Source organism: Paroedura picta, chromosome 10, assembly GCF_049243985.1.
Source record: "Paroedura picta isolate Pp20150507F chromosome 10, Ppicta_v3.0, whole genome shotgun sequence".
Taxonomy (NCBI): Eukaryota; Metazoa; Chordata; class Lepidosauria; order Squamata; family Gekkonidae; genus Paroedura; species Paroedura picta.
Genome location: NC_135378.1, coordinates 67,494,941 through 67,522,268, shown reverse-complemented (window position 1 = coordinate 67,522,268; position 27,328 = coordinate 67,494,941). Strand labels below are relative to the sequence as shown.

The 27,328-nt window shown below is 42.1% G+C and overlaps 1 protein-coding gene and 2 long non-coding RNA genes across 5 annotated transcripts in view; 1 reads left to right on the top strand and 2 right to left on the bottom strand.

Annotated features, from left to right (window-relative positions):
- The window catches only part of COL25A1 (collagen type XXV alpha 1 chain), a 317,331-nt gene that overhangs the window by 107,131 nt on the left and 182,872 nt on the right, over positions 1-27,328 (bottom strand). For all 3 annotated transcript variants that reach the window (XM_077300637.1, XM_077300635.1, XM_077300636.1), the window contains one exon: positions 26,915-26,932. In XM_077300637.1, the coding sequence (XP_077156752.1) occupies positions 26,915-26,932 (18 nt within the window). The remainder of the gene's footprint in view (positions 1-26,914; positions 26,933-27,328) is intronic.
- LOC143819233 (uncharacterized) lies at positions 20,187-21,718 on the bottom strand. Its single transcript, XR_013224871.1, has 3 exons — positions 21,397-21,718; positions 20,622-20,686; positions 20,187-20,417 (listed from the first exon to the last, which is right to left on the bottom strand). It is a non-coding gene; the product is annotated as an uncharacterized LOC143819233 (long non-coding RNA).
- Positions 21,718-27,328, top strand: part of LOC143819235 (uncharacterized) — a 32,719-nt gene continuing 27,108 nt past the window's right edge. Inside the window, exon 1 of the long non-coding RNA XR_013224873.1 lies at positions 21,718-21,851. This is a non-coding gene — a long non-coding RNA (uncharacterized LOC143819235). The remainder of the gene's footprint in view (positions 21,852-27,328) is intronic.

The following is a 27,328-nucleotide window of genomic DNA, read 5'->3' as shown; positions in this document are numbered from 1 at the left end:
CTTAATATTTGGATGTTTGACAAAGCAGAGTAGTTTCCAATTTTTATTTCAGATATGAGAAGCAAATGGAAATCCAAAGATTCAACCTTAAATACTGGCTGCAATCCAGAGATTCTTCTCATGTACAACAGTAGTTTGTTCATGCAGTGGTCTATTGTACAGCAATTTAACTTTTGAGAGGAGAGGATGGAAAGAGGTACCTGTATTCATTCTCGCATTCTCCAAATAGCCATCAAAGTTACCTGCACTGCCTATGCACTGTGAGATCATATTGTCTAGTTCATGTGTCTCATTGGGCTTCCCATAATTATAAAACCTTATAGAATGCATACAATACAACCCAAAGGACAATCCACATGCCAGTTATGCTTGTTGGACTGGGATGGCTGAGTTCAATCCAGTGCTACTGAAACAACTCCAAGTACATGATTCTTAGCACTTGTGTCAATAATCGTTGCAATGCTAATATTAGCATTATTCCAACAGTGCAGCAGGAATTGGTACAAAATACAGTTTTGCTGGTGAAATTAAAATTAAAGGAATGATGTGATATTCAGCCATAATTCAAAACTTAACATTTTTGTATTGTAAAACAGCAGAACAGGGGTGGGCTTGTCCTTTTCTCAAGGAATCTCCCTGGTGAGAAGGCAAAGTTCATGCCACTGTCAACTCTATGAATGTGAAAGCACTTTGCATAAATTGTATAAAACTTCAGAGGCCAGAGAATTTCTGGGGGAGGCGGGGAAATCCACAGTATTTTTAATGGAAACAGAAGCTCTTTTCTCAGAGTACAATTATCTAATACAGACAGCCATAAGTTTCCTGATACAGTTTATAGCCCATTTAGCGTAAGCAAATCTATGAATGAAGAGGACATGAAAAATTAGCACTTCTAGTTGGCTTATAAATATCATTCTCTTTCCCCCTTAAGAGGGTGTTCCAAAGCAGGCAGAAACGGATCTCAGCCTTGCCAATATATAAAACAATTGACATTAAGATTTCTTGCATTTACAAGCTCTGGCAGAAATAATATTTGTAGACACACATAAACCCCAGCAATTGCATGCTATCTCTGCATAGGAAGCCAGAAATTGGAGAAGATCAGGAGGAACAGGACATAGGCATAGGTGTCTCACCTCACTTTTGCCATGCATCTCTGTCAGGTTTTCTTTTTCATTCTGCATTGATTTCCCCACCTCCCGCCCCCCAGCACTCAATTAGCTTTCTGGTTGCTGGTCCCCCAGGTCCCCCACTGAGAGTGGTTTCCCTTGTTTTGCTTCTGAGGAAAAGGTAATTCAACAGCATACACATTCCCTTGGATCCTCCCACACCTTTCTGCCCCTCAATGGTCTCTCCCACCAACACTGAAGCTGTCCAACCCACTCTGCACATTCATTCAGTGTGCAAGTTCCATTGATTACTTTTCCCCTTGTTAATTTACATTTTTTTTTACAATCAGCAAGAGTATATCGTTATTAGCCTATTGTTATTCTCAGAAATTGTGTGTGTGTGGGGGAGAGAGATGACAGGGAAAAACATGCCTCTCTGACAGCGTTCTGAGAAGTCTCTCCACGAGGTCTAAAAGGGGGGGGGGAGACCAGCATCGGGTTGTGTGCCACTGATCAATCCCAGCAGCAAGCATTGAAGCCATGGCCAGTGCTCTGCAGTGCTCTGAAGGTTACTGTAGGAGAAATGGGAAGAAAGCTTTAACCCAGCCAACCAAGTATCCTAAAATACCCAGCAAGCCTCAGCTCTACCTGCCTCACAGGGTGCCTGTTGTGGGGGAAAGAAGCAAAAGATGTTCCATTGAGCAGTGAAAAGTGGGGTATAAGAACTGACTCTTCTTCTTCTGCTTCTTCTCCCACACGTTACAAGCAATGATCCCAGCTCACTTGAGAAAAACTGCATTTTTTTTTTCATTGTAGCTCCAGAATAAATACACTGGAGGAAAAAGAATGGCGCAAACATCAGGCACAGAATCTGAAGTGAAACTTAAAGGCTTGACTGCTTTGATTCTCTGCAGTAAGCTGTACCTGCATAACAGGCCCCAGTCAGCATCCCAAGCAGATAAAGTATCATAAGACAAAAGCAACTCTCACCTGCCTCAACTCCTGCTCTGCTTACATAGCTATGGTGGGGCTTAAGGTTCCAACTAATTCTGCAGCCAATGACAGTTCATCCAAGCAATGATATCATTTCTCAAACACTACACCGCCTCCCTGCCTATACCCCCAAAAAAGCACTACGCTCTGCCACCTCCAACTGGCTATGGATCCCTGGCCCTAAAGAGGCATGTCGGACCTCAACAAGGGCCAGGGCCTTTTCAGTCCTGGCCCCCACCTGGTGGAATGAGCTCCCCAAAGAGATCAGGGCCCTGCCGGAACTTCCACAATTCTGCAGGGTCTGCAAAAAGGAGCTGGTGAGGCCGACTGACCCATAACATCTACAGGTTCCCCCCAGCCAGACTGAGAGATCAAACCTGCTGAGAGAGTGTCAAAGTTATTGTGGAAGTGCTGTTCTAATTGTTCCAGTTGGTGTGTTGTTGTTATTGTTACACTGTTACATTGATTTTGATAGTGTTTTATGTAAATGTTCCAAAATGTTTTATGTAAACCACCCAGAGCCGTAGGGAAGAGCAGTATATATATATATATATATATATAAAATCTAAATAAATAAATAAGAAATTATGGGGCTTGTACTCCCCAAGGTGTAAACTTTGGTGATGAAAATTCTGCACAAAGGGCCCTTCAGAAAGAAAGGAAGCACTTGGCTCAAGGCCTATTGTAAACATGGGGAGTGCATCATACTAATGATCATCTTCCTAGAACGCTTACAGGTGCTCCACTTAAAGACACAGACCCACAATATAAATCCTAAGCGTAGGTGGAAGATTCTCATAGCTGACAAAAATTTCCCCTCTCCCCCACCCCATACAATATGTCGCTTCTAAGCACTGGCTTAACAATCATTCCTCTATCAACCATTGCTAGCAGTGTCTCCTCTACAGAGGGTCAGGATAAGAATGCACCATACCGAAAGAGCCACTGCTGGGAGATGTGCCAGCATTTCATCCCTGGGATGTCGAAATGATGTCATGCCATTGTAATCTTGATGCTGGCACAGTGCCATACAGATGTAACCCCCACATGCAGATGCAGGAAAGAGAAAGCACAGGCACTCCGATCATTGCCAATGCCGGACAAACAGTCCCGTCCCTGCTGATCTTGCAGGATCACCACCGTACATCATAGAGCAGACTAACAGAACCTCCTGACAGAGTTCTAATGCAAACCCTGCAGGGGAATATTGAGTACTGGCCCTCACAATCTTTCCCCCTACGTAAATCACAATATGTAGGTAACAGGGGGAGAGGAAGCTGTAGGAACCTGCATAGCAGATGGGTCGTTTCACTCTCTGCCATCAGCCACAGAGGTGTGCCAGCACTGCAGTCCTTTGGTGTGCCAGGTCACTCCATGACTGATGGCTGTTCTGCATTATTGCTATGGACCACACTGCTGTTCTGATGCCCTCAGATCTTCAGGACTGGTGGTTGTTGTTTTTTATCTACTACTATCCTTTCCTGCTGCAAGCAGAGAGGATACTGACTAGCTAGGCCACCGTTACACAGGAATCAGCAGCCCTCCAGCTGCCACACTCCTGCTATAAATATCTCCGCAGGAGTGCACAGAATAGTTTTTTGTATACTTAATGAATCCGACACAATTGTTCCACAGTACTTTGGTAGAGAACAATAGCTCTACTCACTTTGGAATGTGGGCTTTTACAAAATCCCAGTGTTGGCACAATTCATTTGAAAACCATGTTAGTTTATATTCTTGAGATAAAGAGCTATTCCTGTTCCCAATTAAGGATCCATAAATTCCACTAAAATACTTCAGTGCTTAATTGTGCTTTGGATTGTGTTCAAGGAAAGACAAACTGCGGATACAGCCAGTTTTGGAACAGCAGAAGGTGAGCAGCAGGAAACCTAAGGGAAGTGGGACCTAAGAAAGAAGTTGTAAGAGGAATCAGGGGTCAGTGAAACGAAAGGTGAAGTGAAGCTGGGAACAGAAAGATGGGACTGGTTTTCAGCCACTGATGTTGCTCACAATTTATAATTGTCATGCAGGTCTCTTTACAGTTTGGAGATCTTTGCTGGTGCTAGTCTGTAAGGGGAAAACACAGATTTTGTTACATACACAAGGACACCGAGACACACAGAATCCAGCACACATTGGTGTTGTGAGAATCTCCAATCGCTTCTGATAACTATGTAGTCAATCTGGTGTAGTGGTTAGGAATGGGGACTTCTAATCTGGCAAGCCGGGTTCAATTCTGCGCTCCCCCACATGCAGCCAGCTGGGTGACCTTGTACTTGCCACGGCACTGAGAAAACTCTTCTGACCGAGCAGCGATATCAGGCCTCTCTCAGCCTCACCCACCCCACCGGGTGTCTGTTGTGGGGAGAGGAAAGGGAAGGTGACTGTAAACCGCTTTGAGCCTCCTTCGGGTAGAGAAAAGCAGCATATAAGAAACAACTCTTTCTTCTTCTTCTTCTTCTTCTTCTCCTTCTCCTTCTCCTTCTCCTTCTCCTTCTCCTTCTCCTCCTCCTCCTCCTCCTCCTCCTCCTCCTCCTCCTCCTCCTCCTCCTCCTCCTCCTCCTAATGTTTACAGGGGCAATTGGATACACAAGCAAATATTTGTCTGGTGCAGAAGTGCTAGCATCACTTGTTAGACCATAATACTTTACTGGCTTTACAGTTCTGATTTACCTTGTTCCCTGGGATGGACACTGGCAGAGGGGATGTGCTGAATCATGAAAAGTCACATATGGAGACTTTTGATAGGAAAGACCACACTGCTGTGCTTCTTGCAATGTTATTTCTCTTGTGTCCCTTATGTAAGCTCTGCAAACTGAAGTGGTGTGGTTTCGGCCTTTATTGCATTTGGCTAGGTTTTCAGAAAAAAGCATTCTAGTAGCTGCTGCACAATGCCAACAGCTTGCTTTGGATCGGATTTGCAAAGGTTCCTAAAAGTTTCCGGTGGTTTTGTACAGCTTTCATTTCTCTCTCAGTGCTGCCTCCTCTACTTCTGTGTATCTAATTCATCCCCTTGGGATTCTTGAAATATTTTCTGAAACCCATTTTTACTTTAATTTCGACTTTCAAACAGTTTAGGTTAATCATATCAGTCCCTGGGGAAAAGGGGGTATGTTATAAAATAACAGGATAAGTATCAGTAAATGGTATGTGCCAGAAGCCGAATTTTAAATGAGTACATGGTATTTGATCTATCACCTCAATAGCCCAGGCTCGCCTACTCTCATCAGAATTTGGAAGCTAAGCAGGCCTGATTCGTATTTGGATGGAAGACCACCAAGGAAGTCCAGGGTAGTGATGTAGAGGCAGGTAATGACAAAGCACCTCTGGACATCTCTTGCCTTGGGGGTCACCATAAGTCAGCTGTCATTTGACAGATTATAGGTAGATTTACTAATTTCATTTATATTCCGCCTTTCTCCCCACTGGGGACCCAAAGCAGCTTACACCATTTTCTTCTCCAATTTATCGTTACAAGAACGCTCTCGATGTAGGTTAGGCTGAGTGTGGGTGACTGGCCTGGGTCACCCAGCAAGCTACCATGGCCCAGTAGGGGTTTAAACCTGGATCACCCACATCCTAGCCTGACAATTTAACCATCGTACAACACTGTCAATAATAATAATAATAATAATAATAATAATAATAATAATAATAATAATAATATTAATAATAATAATAACAACAACAACAACAACAACAATTTTTAGATCCTGCTCTTCTTGGTTGACTCAGCAAATGGTAGCATATTTCAGAGACCTGTTCTTTTATATACTCATGCTAGGAAAGGTTTCTTGCACACACAAAAAAAGAGAGCAAGAGAGAACCTTTTTTCTCTCCCCAACGTCTTATGCTTCCCTTTCCACTGAGTCCTCAAAATTTCATCAATGCAACCTCAAGGACAATGTAGGAGACAAAATGGAAAACTTGGCAGAAATCAATGTGTGCCCCCCCCCCCAGCAGCCTTCAGTTGTCAAAATATGTGCTTGCATAAGGCCATTCTCTCTTACAGGTAAATTATAACTCATTAGTGTTCAGCCATCCTGAGAATATATTCTTGATTAAGAACACTAAATAGTCTATTAGAAATCCATTTAGTCCAAAATTACAGTAACTATCTGACACTAGGAATTGCTCTATAGGGTTGAGCATGAACTGGGAAAATGCAGTTTGGTTTGTGGTTCCTGGCGTGCCCAGTTCATGAACTATGAACCATCATGAACTTTTATCTGCGGGAGTATAATGACTCCCCAATGTACAAGAGACAAACTTGCAAGGAATTGCTGTCTGATTGCCCTCTACCTATCCTCCAAGTTTTGAGAGTATTGAAATAAGGTGACCTCAGGAAAGGGCTTTCTGGGGAAATGATAGGCTGTAATTTTGACAGGTGCAGGTTCAGGAGAGTATAGAACAGGTTGTGTGCAAGCTAAAGACAGCAAAGTTGCAGGGGATCTTCAGCTGATTCTTCTCCAATTGCCCCCCATGTTTGGTGATGATTCAATTTATGGAGGTCTGAGTTACAGCCCCTGAGTTACAGCCCCTGAGTTATAGGGAAGTGCTTTCTGGGGAAATGACAGGTGCAGGTTCAGGAGCATATAGAATGGATCCTATGCAAGTGAGAAACATCAACATAAGGGACTTCCCCTGCATGCTCCTCTACATACTCTCCAAGTTCTGCCCCCTGTCCCTTTGAAGTTTGGTAACCATTTAGACTGAGCTAAAATAATCTGTCTGGAAATGTATCCATTCATGAACTGCCACGAACCACCACGAACTGCTTGAAAGTCTGTGGAAAGTTTATGCCAGTTGTTCCACAAACTTTCGTTTGTGAACCACAAACTGGCCAGAATTTATTACAAACTTTAGTTTGTGAGCCAGTTCATGTCCATCCCTACTGATCAAAAACTAACATCTTCTCAATTCTATTTAAGGATGACCATCTAAAGCCAGTGTAGGGGGGAAGTGATGGCAGCACAGGGAGATCTGGGTTTAAATGCCACTTACACATTCAGCTGATTTGGCGACCTTAGGCCAGTCTCCATTCCCCAGTTTAATTCAACTTGATAAAGTTATTGTGAAGATAAAATGCAGGACGGATAAAGAGAGCTATGTATATTGATTTTTCACAGTCAGTTATAGTCACAGATGGATATTGCCAAATCTGCCCTCTGGGTTAAACGGGATATGTTTATTTGAAAATTAATATCTCACTAAGTCTTTTACAGAGGTGCAGTACAATCCTTGTAAAGTTACATGCTTATAAATCCACTGAAGTCCATTGGCATAGGAAGATGCAATTCTGTTTAGGATTGCATTGCCAAGTTCTTTTCCCCCTTGCAGTGGTTCTCTCATTTGGCGAACTAATTGCCATACTACAAACCCTTGCTCAGTTAATCTAAAGCAAGTCTGTCTAGTTTCTGTTGTCAGATTTAAGAAAGAATGCTGATAGGAGTCAATAGGAAGAGGAAGCTGAATTGACCAGAGTATAGTATGATTGTTAAAATATATTCATGGCAATCCCCAGAAATGACTCCATTGAAATTCAGGAAGAAGAGCAATAAATCAACGAGCCGCAAAAACTGCATGAGAGGGGAAATTAACCCCACAGACAAGCTGAAAGAAATAAAAGACCCACACGAGAATGTATAAATGAAGAGTAGAGGTCTATGCAGAAAATGACCAACGTATTCTTTTCTTCCTTTCTGCAGAAGACCAGTGTTTATTACAATGTCAAACTCTGCTAAGCTTGGGAAGCAAGCGACAGCTATAAACGGATTTATAACTTCACACCTTTCCTTTTGCACTGAAGATTAAAGGGGCTGTAGACAAAATGGGGAGGAGGTGGGGAGGGAGAAATTTAAAGAAAATAAACAGAAGCTGTTGAATCTCTCAGTCAGCTCTACTTATCAGAAGTTCACAGCCATGGTAATGTTTGTGTTCGCTTAAAAAAAAAACCCACAACCCACAATCTTTGCGATGATATCTTTATTACTGAGCAGTTTCTTCACTGCATATGAAAGTTTGTTTGAGTTGCACTGAGGGTGCCTGTTGGGTACTGGAAGCTCAATGCTAATCGTAAGGCTCTTGCATATGGAAACAATTAGTAGAGCCCAGGTCTGAACAAAAAGCTGGAGGGAGGAGGAGGAGGAGAAGCTTTTAAAAGAAGACTGATCAAGTCAAATGGAATTTAAGGCTTATAAAACTGCAAGGATAAGGGAAGTGTATGCTGGCTTTCCTTTCTAACACAAAGCAAAATTGAATGCAGCAAAACAGTGCCTCCTGTCAATCATGAGAATGAAATCTTTGCTTTCCCAGAGACTTTTGAGATTTTAAGATGCTGCTACATTTAAAAAAATTAAAAATTAAATGCATCCTCTTGCTTCTCACTGTCATATGCTTCCATTTACTTGCTTTAGGTAAGCTGAAGTTCACCATGAATTATTTCATTGTTTTAGCCTAAATATGAAAAGCAGATCCTTTGTTAGAGATTCACAGAGCTGGATCAACTGCCTAGAGATCTGAACTACATCCCAGTACCACAAACACAAGTTTTTCGGTACGATTGCCTTTCAGCCACTGTGGACAGCTGGTCAAAACAGATTTTGTTCCTTCAGCAGAAAGTGGCATTCTAAATCATTGCTTAAACTCTGTTCATTCAACAAAGATTTGTTTGTGTTGCCTGAATACAACCACCTATGTGATTCTTCCAAAGTATGGCACCAGGTAGATGTCATTTGGTATGCACAAGCCGTCTTTAAACTTTTTATATTTGTGCAAGGCATATTTATGCCAAGGACACAAAGCACTTTCCCCCCCAGATCCCAGAATCATAGACATAGATGCAAGCTTTCTCCAGGTACATGTTAACTCATGCTGAGAACGAACCAATTGATTCTGTACATAGGAGAAATCACGTGAAAGGAAGACAAAACAACCAATATGAATCTGTCTGTGGGAACCCTTAAGTTTCTCCCAGTTTCAATAATACTGAAATATTCTTAGAAATTAAGAACTGAACAATCAAGCTGATGGAGAAGGAGGTGAAATAATATTTTCTTAATTATTGTTCTGTAAAGAGAAGCTTAGTGTACCAGACTGTTTCGTAACAGAAGGCCCAGAAACTTGTTCTTGACTGTATCCAATATGTTCTATTCTCAAGGCCGGATGCAACTGTTTATATTAACAAGAGAACATTTGTAACCTCTTTCCGGTGACTTAGCATAACGGTAATGGGTTGGTCCAAGGGGATGTGCAAGGGGTAGAGATCCCAGGTTATTGATTTGACCCAAAGGACATCATTTTCGCCTTTTTATAATATTCAATGGAATATTATAAAGTCTCATGCAATCATTTGTTCTGTACACAGATTTGGGAAATTTGGGATATGCCCCTGTGTCTGTATCTCTGCTGCAGTAAAAATATAAAAGGTTTTTCTCTCAGCATGATTTTTGGGACTGCAAAAGGACTTAATTTAGCCGTTTAGCTATCAAAGCTGTAGCTGAAACAGAGACCTAAAGAGCAGGATAATAATCTTTATTCACTATTGTGAGATTCTTTCACATTTACTAAAAAAAATGCCTATGAAGATCTGCTGTCGAGGTCTGTGTTTATAAATGTTTTGCAGGTTTCTTTCCACCATTTTTTTTAAACATAGGATTCTTTTGGTTTTCTTCCAGATGTGTTTATTGATTTCTTTTTCTCAAGCTGAACCTTACTTTATCATTTCCTGCCTGTATTGAGAAATAAGCCCTTGGTCTTTTGCACACTTCCATGTATTTTTTAAAGGTATGTTCCTGGTTATCTGGCCCTCTTTATTCAGGATCTATAAGACTCTGGCACCTCTACTAATCAGGATGTAACGAATGCCCCTATTTCAATTTTTAGTCATGTATTCAGAAGAAAATATTTCCTAGGAAATCACTGAAATGTGAACATGCACCTTTCCCAGTCTTGGTAGCTACAGTATCTTTTTACAGTATCTTCTCATCATCCCTTGATTAGGGCAATCCTGGGTAGTCAGGAATCACATGATAAAATACATTGCTTCAAAGACAATAAAATTGATTAAGTTGAGATTGAGCGTAATATCTTTGTTTGGATGTCCAGGGTTGATGTCATTGCTGGACTTCCATAGCAACCCAGCAAGATGAGGGACTCCTGAAGTGACCCAAAGCCCAGATGCTCAATCTAACCTGAGCTGGGTAGATGCCAAAACCTAGCGATGGGATAGCACATCGACAGAAGATGGAGAAAGGGGGATGGAAGAAGTCAAGGCAGATGTCAGCTTCCTTAGCAGCTTCTTCCAGAGCACCAATGCTTGCTAGGGTAGAAACTGTGGCATGCCATGCCTTCCAGAGAGGAAACTAGTGGGGAGGGTAGCCAATGGCAATGGGCTCCTCCTGAAGGGCGGGCCTCTGGCCAATGGAAGGAAGGGACGAGGGGGGCGGGCTGAGAATGACACGTGAGCTGGAGATTGTAAGATATCCAGCTACAATCTACCAGTGTGGGGAGGCGGCACTGAGTGAGACAAACCTCCTCACCCCTGTATGAGGCAGGCTTTTTCATCCAGGGTTTCCGGAAACCCTGGGGTTTCTTGATAGTCCTGGAAGGGTTTGTTGAATGGGTGGTACTTAATTAATATATTAATTAATTATATCAATATATTATTAAACATGTATCAGGTGATATGACCATATATGGTCATGTCAACTCCCACCTCACCCCAGAAGAAGAAGAAGAGTTGGTTCTTATATGCCGCTTTTCCCTACCCGAAGGAGGCTCAAAGCGGCTTACAGTCGCCTTCCCTTTCCTCTCCCCACAACAGACACCCTGTGGGGTGGGTGAGGCTGAGAAAGCCCTGATATCACTGCCCAGTCAGAACAGTTTTATCAGTGCCGTGGCGAGCCCAAGGTCACCCACCCATCCCAAATGGTTAATGATAGGCCTGGGGGGGGGGGGGTGGGAAGGGGCGGGGGGCCCTGATGGGTAAGTATTCAGAAATGCTTTCCAGCCATATTCTGCATGATCACACCACTTCTGGGGTTTCTTGAAGCCTAAAGAATGTTTTAAGAGTTTCTCAACAGTAAAAATAGTTGAGAAAGGCTGGTGTAGTCTTCACACCCCTACATCACAGCTGGAGAGGACGTGGCACTTGGGCATGGCCTTGCAGATGGGCCTGGACTTGCAGGAACAATTCATCTCAGTTATGGCCAGCAGCCTTATCAGCCCAGCGAGGACATGTCCAGGACAGGTGGACAGAAAGAAGAAGAAGAGTTGGTTTTTATTCCCCACATTTCACTACCTGAAGGAGTCCCAAAGCAGCTTACGGTCTCCTTCCCTTTCCTCTCCACACAAGAGACACCCTGTGAGGTGGGTGAGGCTGAGAGAGCTCTGAGAGAAGCTGCTTTGTGAGAACAGCTCTAACAGGACTGTGTTTAGCCCAAGGTCACCCATCTGACTGCATGTGGAGGAGGAGTGGGGAATCAAACCCATCTCTCCAGATTAGAAGTCACTACACCAAGCTGCGGACTCTGGATGAGCAACTAAGTATGACAGCGAGGGAGAGACTATCATTCCATGAAATCTAATTTGGGTGAAGGCTCCCAAATGCTTCCTGGTTTAATAAAAGAGTGGAGGGAAGGGTGGATTGAAAGATGACCTGTGGTAGGCCAGGGAGGATAGTGTATTGTTGCTCAGGCAGGGTGTGAGAGCACGAGGCACAGAAAAGGAGGAATTTAGGTGGCGCAATTCCCTCCCATCCTCAATCTGACATTTTATGTGCCCTCTGCAGTGAGGAAAAATGCAGTGGAACAGGGGCAACATGGCCTTGATAATGGGGACCATCACACTTTTTAATCAGTCAAATGGATAATACAGAAAAAAAACAAACAAAACCAGTGAGCACTAAGAAGCCAACTGGATGTGCTTACAAGACTAAGAAGAAAATGACTCCAGGAGGCATGAATGGCCAAATGGCTGCCAAGTACAACCCAAACAAAGGCACTCTGCAAACCTTCAGAAAATGTTTGTGAAAAAGGGTCCTCTCCACCATGATTTTACAAAACTGCAGAAAATGTTTGTGAAAAGCAGTCCACTCTACCGTGATGAAGCAATACTAATACACATCCCATTGTGCTATTCTTGTGAGAAATTTCAATTTTTGGCTACGTTTGAGGCTCAAAGGTATTGCAAGATTTAGATAAGTATGAAAAATGCTTACGTAGCCTTTCTTCGGATGAGAATACTGCTGACTTTCTGGAGCAGCCGATGGGCCTCCTGCCAACATTATTATGAAATCCCTTTGGCTCGTGGTTCCAGGCAAACACAGTGTTTGTACAGTGCGAGACACAGAACAGCGTGCAGCTTTCTTCCCCAGATTTCCTAAATCTCACAAAGACAGGAGAGAAGAATTTTGCCAGGACCCCGCGGGATTTCCTAGCTAATTCTCAGTCCTGCTCTTTAGCGAGACTATTTTGTTCTTCGGGCAGGATCGATAGCACTAACAGCTTGCTTTGAATCCGCAACTGCCTTGTTGCGTACCAAGAACCATGAGAGAGGATAAACTCTGAAGGAGTTTCTTTCCCTAAGAGAAGGCTGAAGTAATTAGAAGAAGCAGATCAGGTTAGTTTAAGATTCCAGAGGGCAAAAGACTAGGAGATGATATGAGCTGATAAGAGCGAAAGAGAGCCAGAGGACTCAGAAAGTTGTTTGAGCTGGGGATCATGGGTTTATCAGTCAGATAACACTGCATTAGCGGCAGAGCAGTTTCTGTATATTTTCCCCACAATACCAGTTTTCCTAATATAAAAATGCCTTAACTCAGACTAGTCTGCAACCATGTTCATCTTTTTAATTTCTTCTTTCCTGTTGTGAATAGCAAGAAGAAGAAGAGTTGGTTCTTATATGCCACTCTGAGGAGTCTCAAAGGGGCTTACCATCGCCTTCCCTTCCTCTCCCCACAAGAGACACCCTGTGACGGAGGTGAGGCTGAGAGAGCCCTGATATCACTGCTCGGTCAGAACAGCTTTATCAGTGCTGTAATGAGCCCAAAGTAACCCAGCTGGCTGCATGTAGGGGAGTGCAGAATCAAACCCGGCTCGCCAGATTAGAAGTCAGCACTCCTAACCACTACACCAAGCTGGTTCTCCAACACAGCTCCATGCACAGCAATTCCCTGATTACGATTCTCAGGCCTGTGTATGGGAAGGGTGGCTGAAGTGACCAAAAGATGAGGCACTTTGCCACAGTTGCTATTGATGGTCAATAAGGGAAGGGAGTTTGAAGAACCCTTTGCCCGAGTATGAGGTCTTAAAGAATGGCTAGAACCGAAGCAATGCTGATGCCCCTTCTGTCATTTTCCTCAATCAATCAATTGCTTTATTATGATCCAAGATCAGCATGCAGACATATCCAAAATTACACAGCTGTCATCTGTCCTTTTCCAATTCAAAATACTGTCTCTCATAAAGGTATATTGTTTCTAGGGTTTAAAACACGGCAGGTCATTATACTACGTATACTTGGGTGTCAATACCAATGTTTACGTTAACCCAAGATGGTGATCGTAGTAGTGGGGACGGTGGTAACTTCCATCACGTTGTAGCCAATTTTATGTCTTTACGCGATTTTCAAGGCAAGAGACATTTAGTGGTGGTTTGCCAGGGCCTGCCTATGTGCAGTGACCCTAGACTTCCTTGGTGGTCTTCCATCTAGATATTAATCAGGGCTGAGTCTGCTAAGCTCATGAGAGCTAGGGTCAAGCAGCTTTCAATGCTCGATCTTCTGTCTCTGGGCAGCAACAGTTCAGTCTGCTCCAGACTAAGGTGACCAGATTTCAACATTGGTAAAGCGGAACACCATTGACCGGGTGGGTTCTTGATTAAAAATTTGATCTATATGGGGCAACAAGATGCAAAAGTAGTATTGTAATATATATTTTAAATTTTCAACAGTACAATTTGCCAGGTGCCCCCAGATGTCCCTCCAAAAGTGGGACAATCTGGTCACCTTACTCCAGACCCAGTTTCTGCCTACCTAATGTCATTCAGCTCCCTGTCTGCATCAGTCGGGGGGGGGGGGGAGGGCAGGGAATATAGCTGCAGCTGCTCATTCAGTCACCCATTCACTTGCTGGCTACTCAGATGGAAGGGAAATGTCCACTGATAAACTTCTCTGCTGTCTAACCAGCAATGGTGATAGGGAATATTGGCTAATGGACCTGATGCCAGAGGGGAGGATGCCCAGGAGCAGAGGTGGATGACTGATCAGAGGGAGAGAGCTGTGGTTGTGTCTGTACTGCAGATAAGGGGAAAGAAAAGAGACAATATATACATGCAATGTGTGGTGATTCCTACTCGTTTTTTTAAGAACTGCCTTTCTAGTCATTATAGTTCTGTTAGCTTTTAAAGAATCTTAGCCCAATTTTGCTAAAGGTAAAAATTTGAGTGGAAATCTCTGTAGAACTCATGTTGGAGGTCCATGCAAAGATAATTTTGTGCTTATTGCCTTCCTAAAATCTGGAACGACTTTAATATGTACATCAGCATTTAGGTATCTTACCACTGTAATCTAATAACTGAACAGGCATCCTCTTCCCACACACCATCACGAACCAAAGGCAACTGGAACAATTTCCCTTTGTGGCATTTTCCTCTGGATACTCCAGGGCAGATCTTTGTTCCATGAAGTTAATGTTGCTTTTATCGCTTCCAAACTCCACTATAAACTCTGCTGCGATTTACATTCTTTTAAGGAAGTTTTTAAAAGCAGAGAGATTATTTCCACTCACAATATCCACAAATGCCACTATAAAATATGATTGTAAAAGGGGTGATGGGTTGTATCCTAAAAGCCATAACTGGTTTTGAGGGCAATAGTAGCAGTAAAATATTGATATGAAGCAATAGCTGTGCAAAATATTTCCCAAAGGAGAGGAAGATTACCAACACAGTAATATAAAACACAGCCAAAGAATAAGATTCCCCCCTTCAGGTTATGCAATGCTTTCCTTAAAAATGCGAACACTCGGAAACCTGATATACAGTCTTTGGCAAAGTATCACACATGAGAGGGGAAAGCATTTTGAATACTACAAAGCAATATATACCTTTTCAATTATTCTTGAAGGTCTTTCCAATTTCTATTCTGTCCTCTCAATCCACCCTTGTAGGTTCACAGGTTGCAAGTCTGACATCTACTTGTGCTGTATTCTCAAGTGCAGTATGAATCCCATTTAAAATTTTAAAACCTTGGCTGGTTGCATTCCTGCCAAAGTGAAGCAATTTGAAGCCCCACTAAAAGTTAAGCATCTATTTGAATGTCTCCCATTGAAATAACAGGATTCCTAAAGTGTTTAACGTTGACTAACTTGGACTGAAAGCACAGTGATATTCATTCATTGGCTCAGGAATCACATACGGCTTTTTGATGTGCCATCTGCAGCTCATCTGAGCACTGTGGCACCTACTCTACATTTCCCCAATGTGGCACCTACTCTACATTTCAGGCAAATGGATAAGACCCATCTCCAATGGGGCTTGTTGACAGATGGTCACTACCTAGAAACAACAAAAGTAGAGTCCAATAGCACCAACAAAGTTTTATTCAGTGTGTAAGCTTTCAGGTGTATGCACTCTTCCTCATACAAAATGAACAACCATCATAACTGTGGAGATATAAGGCAAAAGCAAATTGTGGCAAATTAGTAAACTGTGTCATAATATCCAAATTGAGCCATATGATAATTCTTTGCTAAAATAGCTAATCAGTTCTTTTGAATTCAGCTGTAGTTCACAAAAATATTGGGCAAACTGTCCATGTTAGTAATTAATGGTAGACACTTTCCCAGGTGTTGCTGGTCCAATAAAAAAGTGTTTGCTATTAATTACTACTATGGACGGTTTTATTGTCATTGCCCTTGGTACAGGAGGACTCTTCAGGGCTGACTCATGGCAGCCATGCTAGGAGTTGCTCCAGGCCCAACCATCATGGCAGCAGATGTCAGGAGGCATGGCCCAACCTCAGTGGCAGTGGATGCCTGGAGCTGCTCTAGGATATTGGAAGCCGCTGCAGGATCAGTAGTGGGGGACTCCTGTAGTTACTGAGTTGTGTCAGAAGATGCCAAGAGACACTCCCATGCTGGACTTGGCAATGAGGGCTAGGGGGTGGGATTCTTTCCATGAATCTTTCAGGGGGCCTATTTGTTGAAGCATAATACCAAAATAATAGAATGGTCTTGCCTGCAACAGAAATTTCCACTTTCATTAGAACTCTTGTGTAAGCCAAAAAACAAGAAAAAGAAGAAAAATTGATTCTTATATGCCACTTTTCTCTATCCAAAGGAGTCTCAAAGCAGCTTACAGTCGCCTTCCCTTTCCTCTCCCCACAACAGACACCCTGTGAGGTAGGTGAGGCTGAGAGAGCCCTGATATTTCTGCTCGGTCAGAACAGCTTTATCAGTGCTGTGGCGAGCCCAAGGTCACCCAGCTGGTTGCATGTGGGGGAGCGCAGAATCGAACCTGGCATGCCAGATTAGAAGTCCGCACTCCTAACCACTACACCAAGCTGGTAGTATTTGAGTGTCAAACTAGTGTTCCTGCTTGTGCAATCAATTTCTAGCCACTATGAGGGTGGAAAGTGCTAGGTGCTGTACAAGAGGAAGTGTGCAAAATCAATTTCTGTTTCCACTAGTACATCAATGGATCTAAATCATTGTCATTAAGCATATTATAAATAGGATTACCAACAGTGTGTTATTAATTTGGATTTGCTTTTTCCTATTGCCTAATGTATATAGTATGATTAGAGATGTATTTCATGCTTTAATGATTTCAAAATTCCACTGATATCACATAAGCTGTTTTGTATAAACAGCTCTCTGTAGTTGTCTCAATCCAATAAGTGAACCTTTCCCATGATACATATCTGCTGTTTCAGATTCATAATGTCTACGGTCTAATACTTTGTTTAAGTTCTGGCACTGTCGAAACTTTGCTATTTCATCAGGCGTTTTCATGGTGGCTAGACTGATCCTACATCAGACAACTGCTGGGCTGCTGGTGGCATAGCGTCCCTAAAACCTTATGGTTTGCCAGCAACATAAACAATACAAACAAAAGCCGATTTAGCGAGACCAAAATCCCACCATACCCTTCGCATAACTCAACAATTACAACAGCTCTCTCTGATGGTGCTTCCTCATTACTCATGCATAGAAGATACCAATCAACAGTGACAGTGAGAAAAAACACAACGTTATCCTGCTTTGTACTTGCAAAATCCTTCCATAAACAAGCAGACTTCCTGCAGTATTAAGCAGAACTTCACCCCCACGAGAAAGGTAAATACCATGCATGCAGAAAGGCATTCATTCATAAATAAACAAATAAATAAATTCATAGTATAGATCTACAGATCCAGTTGTCTTGGCTCCCTCTTCCCTGTCAAAGGAGGAAAGGATTGGCAGAGCTGGGAATTTGCCAGCAAATTGGCAGAGTAAAGGGGGGGGGGGCTACTGGAGAGAGTTCCCTCCTCCCCTGTGGGCATTTGCTGTGTGCTGGTTAGTACAGAGGCATTTAGAATTGAATAAGTATGGGGGGGGTCCTTTTTATTAGGAAATTCATATCTAACCTTTCTGACCAATCAGGAACTCCAGCCTGTGCTGTATTCCTGTACTCTGCATTCTTGGGTATTAACAAGAGAGTCAAAAAGGATCCTGGGCCCAAGAGGGTCTACATAGGGCAGGTCAGCGTTCCAGTCCACATCTACCACCAGGTTTATGTACCTCTGCTGACATTTTCAGATGCCTCTTAGGGAAAAAAAAGTTTGAGTCATGCTGAAGTCCCTGTTCCACTGAGATCACATTTATAGCACACAGCACATTTATATCAGCACATGTTTGAGATCAGATTTTTTTGTAAAGAAGAGAAAGAGAACCATCTGGGCAGCATTAATGTAACTTGCAACAGCATATTCACAGGAGGAAGTCCTGTGTGAGCTAGCTGGATATTCAGTAGGAAAGGGCCATGTAATAGGAAATATTTGATATCGGTTTGATTCCTTCTCTGGGAAGCTCTACACAAGGCAAAGACCCCATTCTGAGTACCTTGGCAGCAATAATATTTGTATTATTTGCAAGGCAGCAATACCTGAAAAAAGGCTTCCCGTAACAAACAGCCAAGCCATAGTTATTTATTTATTTATTTATTTATTTATTTAGATTTATATACCGCCCTCCCCGAAGGCTCAGGTTACACAGCTTCTTCTTGCTCTTCATAATGTTATTTATGTAACGGATTATTAAACCCATCTATCACCTGACAACTCATGACCCAAGGTGAGTTACAACAATACATAGAAAAACAAAAAGTCTAAATTAAATTTAAAGCTCCATTAAAAGTACTGGTGCAAAATCACCCTGTTTGCAGACAGAAAATGCCTTGCCTCAAGAAGAAAGTGCCTTGCCCCACGAGCCTTCAGAATGATTCCATTTTACACCCTTGATGGAAAGCCAAGAGGACAGAACACCCCCTCCTCCCCCGGATCTCTGTTCCAGAGAGGGTTGCCAATTCCAGATGGGGAAATTCCTGGAGATTTGAGGGTGAAGCCTGAGGAGGGAAGAATTTTGGAAAGGGAGGTAATTCAGTGGTTTATCATACCACACACTCCACCTTTTAGGTTTTTCTATGCACAATTAAAATTTAAAGCACATGTTTTTTTTTAAGCTGTCAAATCAAAGCAAATGTTTTTTAATTAAGCACTTTGGTTAATAGGCACTTGGTTGCAACAGTGAAGCATGTCAGAGAAAGGCTGTGGAAAAATATCACACCATCATTGCAAAGGTCACTGAGAACTGTGTACTAGCTTTAACAAGACACTTAATGGAATTTTATTTACTTCCTATTAAAGGGATAGGATTTTTTAATGAGTGTGTGTGTGGTGGGAGGGGGGGGGAGTCAAGTATGTCCAGTATTTTTGTTGAAGCCATCTGGCAACCCTAGACTTAAATGAAAACCAACCAGTAAGACTTCAAAAAATACATATAGTGTTTAGACTCGCTAGCTGATGGTTTATACCAGGGGTAGTCAAACTGCGGCTCTCCAGATGTGCATGGACTACAATTCCCAGGAGCCCCTGCCAGCATTCGCTGGCAGGGGCTCCTGGGAATTGTAGTCCATGCACATCTGGAGGGCCGCAGTTTGACTACCCCTGGTTTATACAGTTGGCTTCCAAGCAGTGTGCAGAGACAACAGGACTGCTTGGGAGAAGGGAAGTGGGAAAGGAAGACTCCCATCTGGCAGACAGTGCACATGCATGAAACATGCCAACTGCACTGTACTGTACGAATAATGGCAAAGCAGCCCATCGAACAGGTCTGAACTGTTTTTGAACAGCTAAACTCTTTGATTCCCCATTCAACAGTCATGGAATAGAACTGGAGGGTGTTTGCACAGCCCTAACCAGGAGTAATATGGTCCCAATAAATAATAAATGGATTGCAGCATTTAAAAACAACTGTAGTTTTGGGACTGACTTCAAGGGCAGCCCCATGTACATAGCCAGATTGATTACTTGTAGATAGAAAGCCAGCTTCCTAAGTGGTGTTGGGCAAAAACAAAGTTTTTGCTTACTCTCCATTTCATATATCCTATTTGCTGTTGTTTTTTCTCTCTCCTTAATCACAAACATCAGGACAAGGTAAAAGGACACTGAGCAACTGAGAATACCTCTCTGACCAGTGATGAGACTGCAAGCAAGACACAGAATTTCAGCTCTAGTGAGCAGTGGTAGTGAAGAGGTAGAGGACCCACAGCTCTCCTTTCCCAGCAAATGCAGTCTGTTACAAGGACATGCTTTAGGATGCTTTGGGCTGATCCTGTGTTGAGCAGGGGCTTGGACTAGATGGCCTGTATGGCCCCTTCCAAGTCTATGATTCTGTGATTCTATGACATTTGAAGACAATGACAAATATGCTGTTTGCGTCAGCACAGTAACAGAAACACAGGCTTTATTGACCAGCATCAGTTGAATAATAAGTTCTGACAACATTACATAGGAACATGAATATCCATTTGTTGATCATGCAAAGATACAGGAACAACCGGGGCAGCTATTTCCCATCAGAGCTGAATAAGGCTGCACCTGTTACATTACTGTCTGCCATGTGCTGTGGAAAGGCAAAGGATCCCTGTGAAAACAAAAAAGACGCACTCCTACAGAGGGACAGCTGGATTATCATTTGCTGTAGGCCTCAATTGTGGTCTACACACGATGAGACGAAAAACATCCTTCCCAGTGTGTTGCTGGCTGCCTGGCTGCCTGAAGGAAAACAAGCAAAACAGGATGTTAATAAGAGTTAACCACTGCAGCAGACATTCATTAGGGCTGGTCAAAGAAGGAGAAAAGGCCATGATGTGCTCTTGTATTCCCCATGCTTTGGTCTAGTTCCCCACTCTCCCACTGGCAGTCCCCTTGGCATCTCCACTGAGGTTCACCTTATAGAAAAGATAAAACAATACTCACTCATCAGTGCAGAGAGCTGAAAATAATTCTGTTCACAATTTCTATTTGTTGCAAATGTTGTTTCCCTGCAAGGAAAATGAGTCATGAATATTTGCCCAACAAACTCAAGAGCTTTGTTTTTACCAATAGAGTAAGGTGACCAGATTGTCCCACTTTTGGAGGGATATCTGGGGGTACCTGGCAAATTGTACTTATGTTGAAATTTAAAAATATGTATTACAATACTATTTTTGTGTTCTATGCATTCTGTGAAACTTTTTGTTCCTCCATATAGACCAAATTTTTAATCAACCCCCCCCCCCTTACAGTAGAGGCATCTGTGTTTACAACTGTCCTTGCCAGTGCATGGTGGGACCTTACCTTCATCCAAAACGTTAGCAAAGGGAGATCCTTATTGTAAACTGTACTGTGGGGGATAAAGTTCAGCCTGTTGAATAAGAGGGCTGCTTAGCTTTCACATAGGCAAATACAAGAGTGCTAATTATCTGGAGGCATTCTGTAGCGCCGTATTCCCACTTCTTGCCTTGTGGCTTAAGTGGGACACAGGAAGCTGCCTTATACTGAGCCAGATTTTTGCTCTATTAAGATCAATATTGTCTACTCTCCAGGTAGCAGCTCACCAGGGAGGGCTTTCACATCATCCATTAGAGGCTGAGGATTGAACATGGAACTTTCTGCATGCAAAGGAAGCATCCTTTCACTGAGCCACAGCCCTCCCCAAGGGATTGGAACAAGTATAGGTGCCATACCCTAAATCACAGGCTCTTTTGCTCACCTGTTTGCTTTGTTCTCACAGCCCCAAGGGTAGGGATTGGATTGGAGTACTTGATATGATGAAAAGGTACCTGTAAGGATTCTGAGAAGACAAGTGATATTCAGCTGTTCCCTTTATTTTATATTATTGTTCATTTATTTGTTGTGCTTGCTAGTGCCCTCTTTATACAAAGTGTCCCATTGCCAGGTGTCCATCCTGGGGCAGATATGGTCCTGTGACTGAGAAATATCTCACTGTGTTCCTAGTCTGAAGATTAGATACTTGTAGTAGTGTACTATGTTTAGCTTATGAGTTAGCTTGCATTATGGCTGGGAAAGAAGAATAGCAAGCATAACATCACACCATAGTTGTAGATAAGATCAAACCCCAAGGAAGCATCGGATTCCTGCTAAGTTATTCTGCTTCTTCACATTGTCTTCAGTTATCCAAGTTTTCTCTTTTGCATTGGCAAAAAGGTTAGTCCTGTAGTCAAAGGCTTGCTATGGCTGGCATATTTGTTCCTTGCCATCATATTGCTGTATTCTGGAAGAACACGGATATTTAGGAGCAATCCTATCTTACTGAAACTTTGATTGGAGATAATGCTTTTAATCTTTTATTCTGTAGTCTTCCGTTGTTAGTTTGTTGAGTCTTGAGATTTAATTTAAATCCTACATCTTCAATATCAATATACAAATTTGTTATTACTGCATATATTATTTGTGGATGTTGGTTCTATTGTATCATTTCTTGCATTGTTTTGTCTCATTTTCATATTGTCTGGTAACCATTACAGAAAAGTGGTATGCATATTTAAAAAATAAATAATTAGCCCTGCATGGGTAAAATATTTATAAAGCCCTTTGATACCATTCTAAGTACAAAGCTTTTTAAGTAAAGCAAACTCTTTTTTTTTTTAAACCATGCGTCCATAATTTTTCAAAGTCATAACTGAATTAGGGGGAATTCCTTTCAAGACATAAAGAAAAACCAAATAAGGTACTGCATCATTTAAAGATTTTGGCAGTATTTCCACTGCTTCTGCATTGCCAGCAATTTAATAGGAATAGTAGATTTCATGGCGAAGATTATGGTTTCAAATACAAAAGATCTTTTTATCAGAAGATAAAAAAGAAAAAAGGCATAAATACAAAGGTATTTCATATTGCTTCTATGGATTAAGGTAAAAACCTAAAAGTTAAAATGCAAGCTGTCTTCTACTCTTTCCTGATCCATTTACATGATTTATTTTAAAAACTGTTGAGTAGATATAAGAAGTATAAAAAATAAAAGAGCAAAAGAGACAGTTTTTTATTTTTCTAAGAATTAGTTTTTTCTTTGTCATCTTCTACTTCTGTACAACATGCTACAATTTGGTCCTATCAAGACCAAGACCAAAGATGCTTCACTAAGCCAAATAACTTAGAAAGATTATTACTCTAAACAGAAGGTGAGTGAAAAATTATGACAAGTACATATAATTGTTCGACGTATAATATCAAAGTAAAGTTGGGGGAAAGAAAGCATACATTTTAAAAAGTGCTATAGTTAATATTTCAATAGATGAAACCCTAATGTCCAAAAGTATTTAAGTTGGCAACAGTCCTCAGATCACTTATTTTGAAGGTATAATGGGTTTTTGTGGGACAACCCTTGAGGAAATAGTTTTTGGGAACAAATGGCCACATATTAACATAGAACTTAGACAATTCTTAGGACTATTATTCCACCTAATTCCTCCATTTATAAAAACAATTATAGTGTTAGAATTTGAAGGGTTTTGCTAAAAAGATAAATGTTGAAAATGGAGATTACTTGCAGAGTTCCTTATGGATAATTTTAGGATTACTTTTTGCTAGGAGGCTTTCAAAATTCTGGCAAAGTGTTTAACACTTATACTATCTTTTCAGGATCATTATTTTATTATATATATATATAATACAGGAACTATATTAAGCTAAGAGCCTCTTGTGGCGCAGAGTGGTAAGGCAGCAGAAATGCAGTCTGAAAACTCTGCCCATGAGGCTGGGAGTTCAATCCCAGCAGGTGACTCAGGGTTGACTCAGCTTTCCATCCTTCTGAGGTTGGTAAAATGAGTACCCAGCTTGCTGGGGGGTAAACGGTAATGACTGGGGAAGGCACTGGCAAACCACCCCGTATTGAGTCTGCCATGAAAACGCTAGAGGGCGTCACCCCAAGGGTCAGACATGACTCGGTGCTTGCACAGGGGATACCTTTACCTTTACTGTATAAAAATTAGCCATGGGATATCTTGCTAGTCTTACAGCTTAATATTCCATACAGTTACAAGAGAGGGAGGCAGAGAGACATACTGAAATGCAGGAGATAGTTGTCTGCTCTCTCTCCTCTCGTTCCTTTAAAAGGCTGGGCAGGTTATGCTTACTCGTAAAAAATGGGAGCACAATCTGTTCATAAAGAAGATGAGTTTCATGGGAACTGGTTGTTCCCAGCCCCAGGGAAGCACCCCTGGCCTTGACCAGGTGGAATGATCTCCCGGGAGAGCTGCGGGCCCTGAGAGAGCTTTTGGTGTTCTTCAGGGCCTGCAGAACAGAGCTCTTCAGCCAGGTCTACAGTTGAGGCCGTGGATAGCAAGGAAGATCATCATGGACCCCCTGCAGCAGTCAGTGTCATCTTGACCCTCTTTCTTCCCCCATAGAGGTAGGGAGGGAAGGGTGGAGGGAGGTTAAGGAGGTGATTTCACCATGTTGTTGCTGCTTTTGTTGTGTTTTAGTGTCCATTTTAATGGGTTTTAATGGAATGAGCCATTCCAGGAGTTATGGGCAATAAATTAAATATTAATCATCATTAAAAAACATAATTTTTTCCTCCTGCCAACCCATGGGGTTTTCATGCAAGAGACATTCAGAGCGGGTTTGTCATTGCTTGCCTCTGGCTGATTCCGCACGGTTGGAAAAGGCTGAGAGGGCGCTCATATGGAAGTGTGGCTAATCCCTGCTTCCACATGATGCAGCTACCAGACCAGCCCCCTCCCAGGCCTGGCACAGATCGTGCCCTCATTTGCCCCAGGCTAAGGAAACACAGGAGAAGCCACATTCCCTTAGGCCACTGCAGGGACCAATGGTGCCTGTCCTGCAACAGGCCCATGTGGATGGGAGGGGAAAAATAATGCCCCTGTCGGCTTCTTGGCACTTCACAGTGCCATTGGTCAGACTGAGGCATTTTGTTTTATTTTGCAGGAAGGTGGGATTGCATTCCATGCAATCCCACCTTCCTGCAACATAAACCTCCCCCTGCTGCTGTATTTCCCGGGGGACACATTTCAGTGGCGGACCAGGTGCCCTGCTGAAATGTGTCCACTGTAGGGACCTAGAAAGCTGCGGCACATACAGCTCTGCAGCACTGCACAGGTGGTAACCTAGCATGGCTACCACTGTACAGAATTTGTCTCTGAACAGCTGCCATGAATTTGTTTGATGGTCTCTCATACAAGAATTAATAGGGTTGCTAGCTCTGAGTTGGGAAATACCTGAAGACATTGAGGGTAGAGCTGGAAGTGAGCAGGATTTGGGGCAAGAAGGACCTCTGGAGTATAATGCTATGGTGTCTACCCTCTGAAGCTGCCATTTTTTCCAGAAGAACTGATCTCTGTCTGAGCTAAAATTCAATGAGATCCTCAGGTCCCTAAGTTTTAACCAGCACTGACCCCATTTAGCCTCCAAGATCTGACAAGACTGGGCTATCCAGGTTAGGGCTGTAAACTGATTAAAGACTACCAAAACATTGAAGGAAGTCTGTGCTTCAAGCTGACAAGAATACTCCTCAGCCTTCATCAGTTTTGCCTTGGCAACAAGTCTAGCTCTTGTTTATGGAGAAGACCCTTCTTAAGTAGGGAGTCAGAATCTGAAGAGGCCCTGTAGAGGTTTTAAGAATGTCTCTATTGTCAGAAGAGTAACAATGCAATTCACCGGTATGTGATTTCTTCTCACTGTCCTCTCTTAATTCCTATGACTTTTTCACTCCTGATATCTCCTGGATATTTGAAAAAAGCTTCTCTGGGCCTTTCCATATCTGAAATTTTTAAGCTTCAGTTTGGGTTCCCATCCTGCAGGTAGGGCCGGGAGTCCTCCTGAGATTGAAAATACGGATGGTCCAAGTAGGATCTATGGAATCCCCTGGTTTTTCAGCTCATGTCCAGGTAACAAATAACTGTTCCCCTGGGGAAAATGGATGCTTTATAGGGTGGGCTCCGTAGCATTATACTTCACTGAGATCCCTCCCCATCCAAAATCCTGCCCCCTCTTGGTCCCACTCCCAATATCTCCAGGTATATCCCAACTCATAGATGGCAACTCTAACTGAAAATAATCTCCAGACTGCAGACATTAGTTTCTCTGGAGGAAATGGCATCTTTGGAAAATGGATTTTTATGGCATCCTATTGCTGCTGAGTTTCCTCCATTCTCCAAATTCTGTCCCCTCCAGGCATCAACCCCAAATGACCAGAAACTTCCCAAGCTAGTTGACATGCCCATATGCATTTTTAAACAAAATTTTATGAAATAGTTATAATTCTTAAAAATTGTATCATTGCAAGACATGGAACAGAAGAGTTGCCTAACAATATCAAATAGAAGTTTAAGAAGAGGATTACACAGTAAATTTGGACCAAGCAGGGATTAATAATATTTTTTTTAAAGCATTAAATCATTGAAAACCTGAAATCTCAGGACTAACAGCTGTCTTCTGTGCGAGCCATGTAACATTACTGAGCCCAATGAAATGTACTAAGAACTTGAATGTGGCTACATTTCCCAAAATTTATAGGCTGGTGAGGGAAACTGTGCTAGCCAAAGCCATGTTTCATGAAGGTTGTTAACATGAGTCAAACCTCATATAAGCAGACCTTTAATTTTATTTTAACTCAAGCCTGATGCGGTTTTGATCATTTTCCCCACTGCTTTTCTCCTGTCCCTCTGCTAAATGTCTATACAATTCCCTTCCAATGCTTTCCCTTTTGCATGCCCAACTCAGGTTTATACACTTTTTGAAAAAGATAATTTCACATTCAGTTAATTATGCCACAAGTAGAGCAAGTCTTAATATTAAGCAGACATCAGTCCCGGGCTTGTACATAATTAATCAATGTGGTCCAATGTTATCCTAAATAACTGAAGATTTCCTGGATTACAGCAGCATTATTAGGATGTGATAAATAAGCAGTTAATGTAAGCCAGCTCCCGCAACACATTTGTTAAGATATTTTATCTCACTTCAAAGTTGTATGGCAAAGTTTCAAGCCATAGTTAAGAGACCTGCTTTATTAGTAGAACATTGTTAAAAGTACCATCTGGCTGAACAGCTGATAGAACTCAAACATACAAGGCACCACGTGTCCGTCTTGGGAAATATGCCGCTCACTGTGTTGTGTAATTATTAAACCAGCAGACAACACTTTGAGTCTTGCCAAACCAAACAAAATTTCAAAATCAGTTCCATTCCGTGTGTTCATTTCGATTAACAACAAACAACAGATATAAATAGACCAAGATAACACTTACTTGAGGACCAGGTTGACCCTGCAAATGAAGAAAAAGGAAGTGTTACAAAAGCCCTGAATGCATGATACACACACACACACTCACACACACACAAAATGACATCTTACAAATTTCCAATCACAAGGCATCAAATGGCTTAGGTGAACTGCCATATCTATAAAGCCAATGTCCTGATCCTAAAGCTCAGTCCAAGAACATGAATTCCAGATGAGTGCATATATTAGGAATAGTAGGTCCACAATGAATGAGGCAACAGAATTATTACAGCAAGCAGTTTGAGCTAAGGAATTTCTAGTTAGTTAAGAGTGACAAGAAGCAAAGCAACGTATTCAGTGTACAATATATAACAAAGGTACAGGCCTGAAATGCAACAATAATAACTTACTTAAAATGTACATACTGATACAGTTGAAA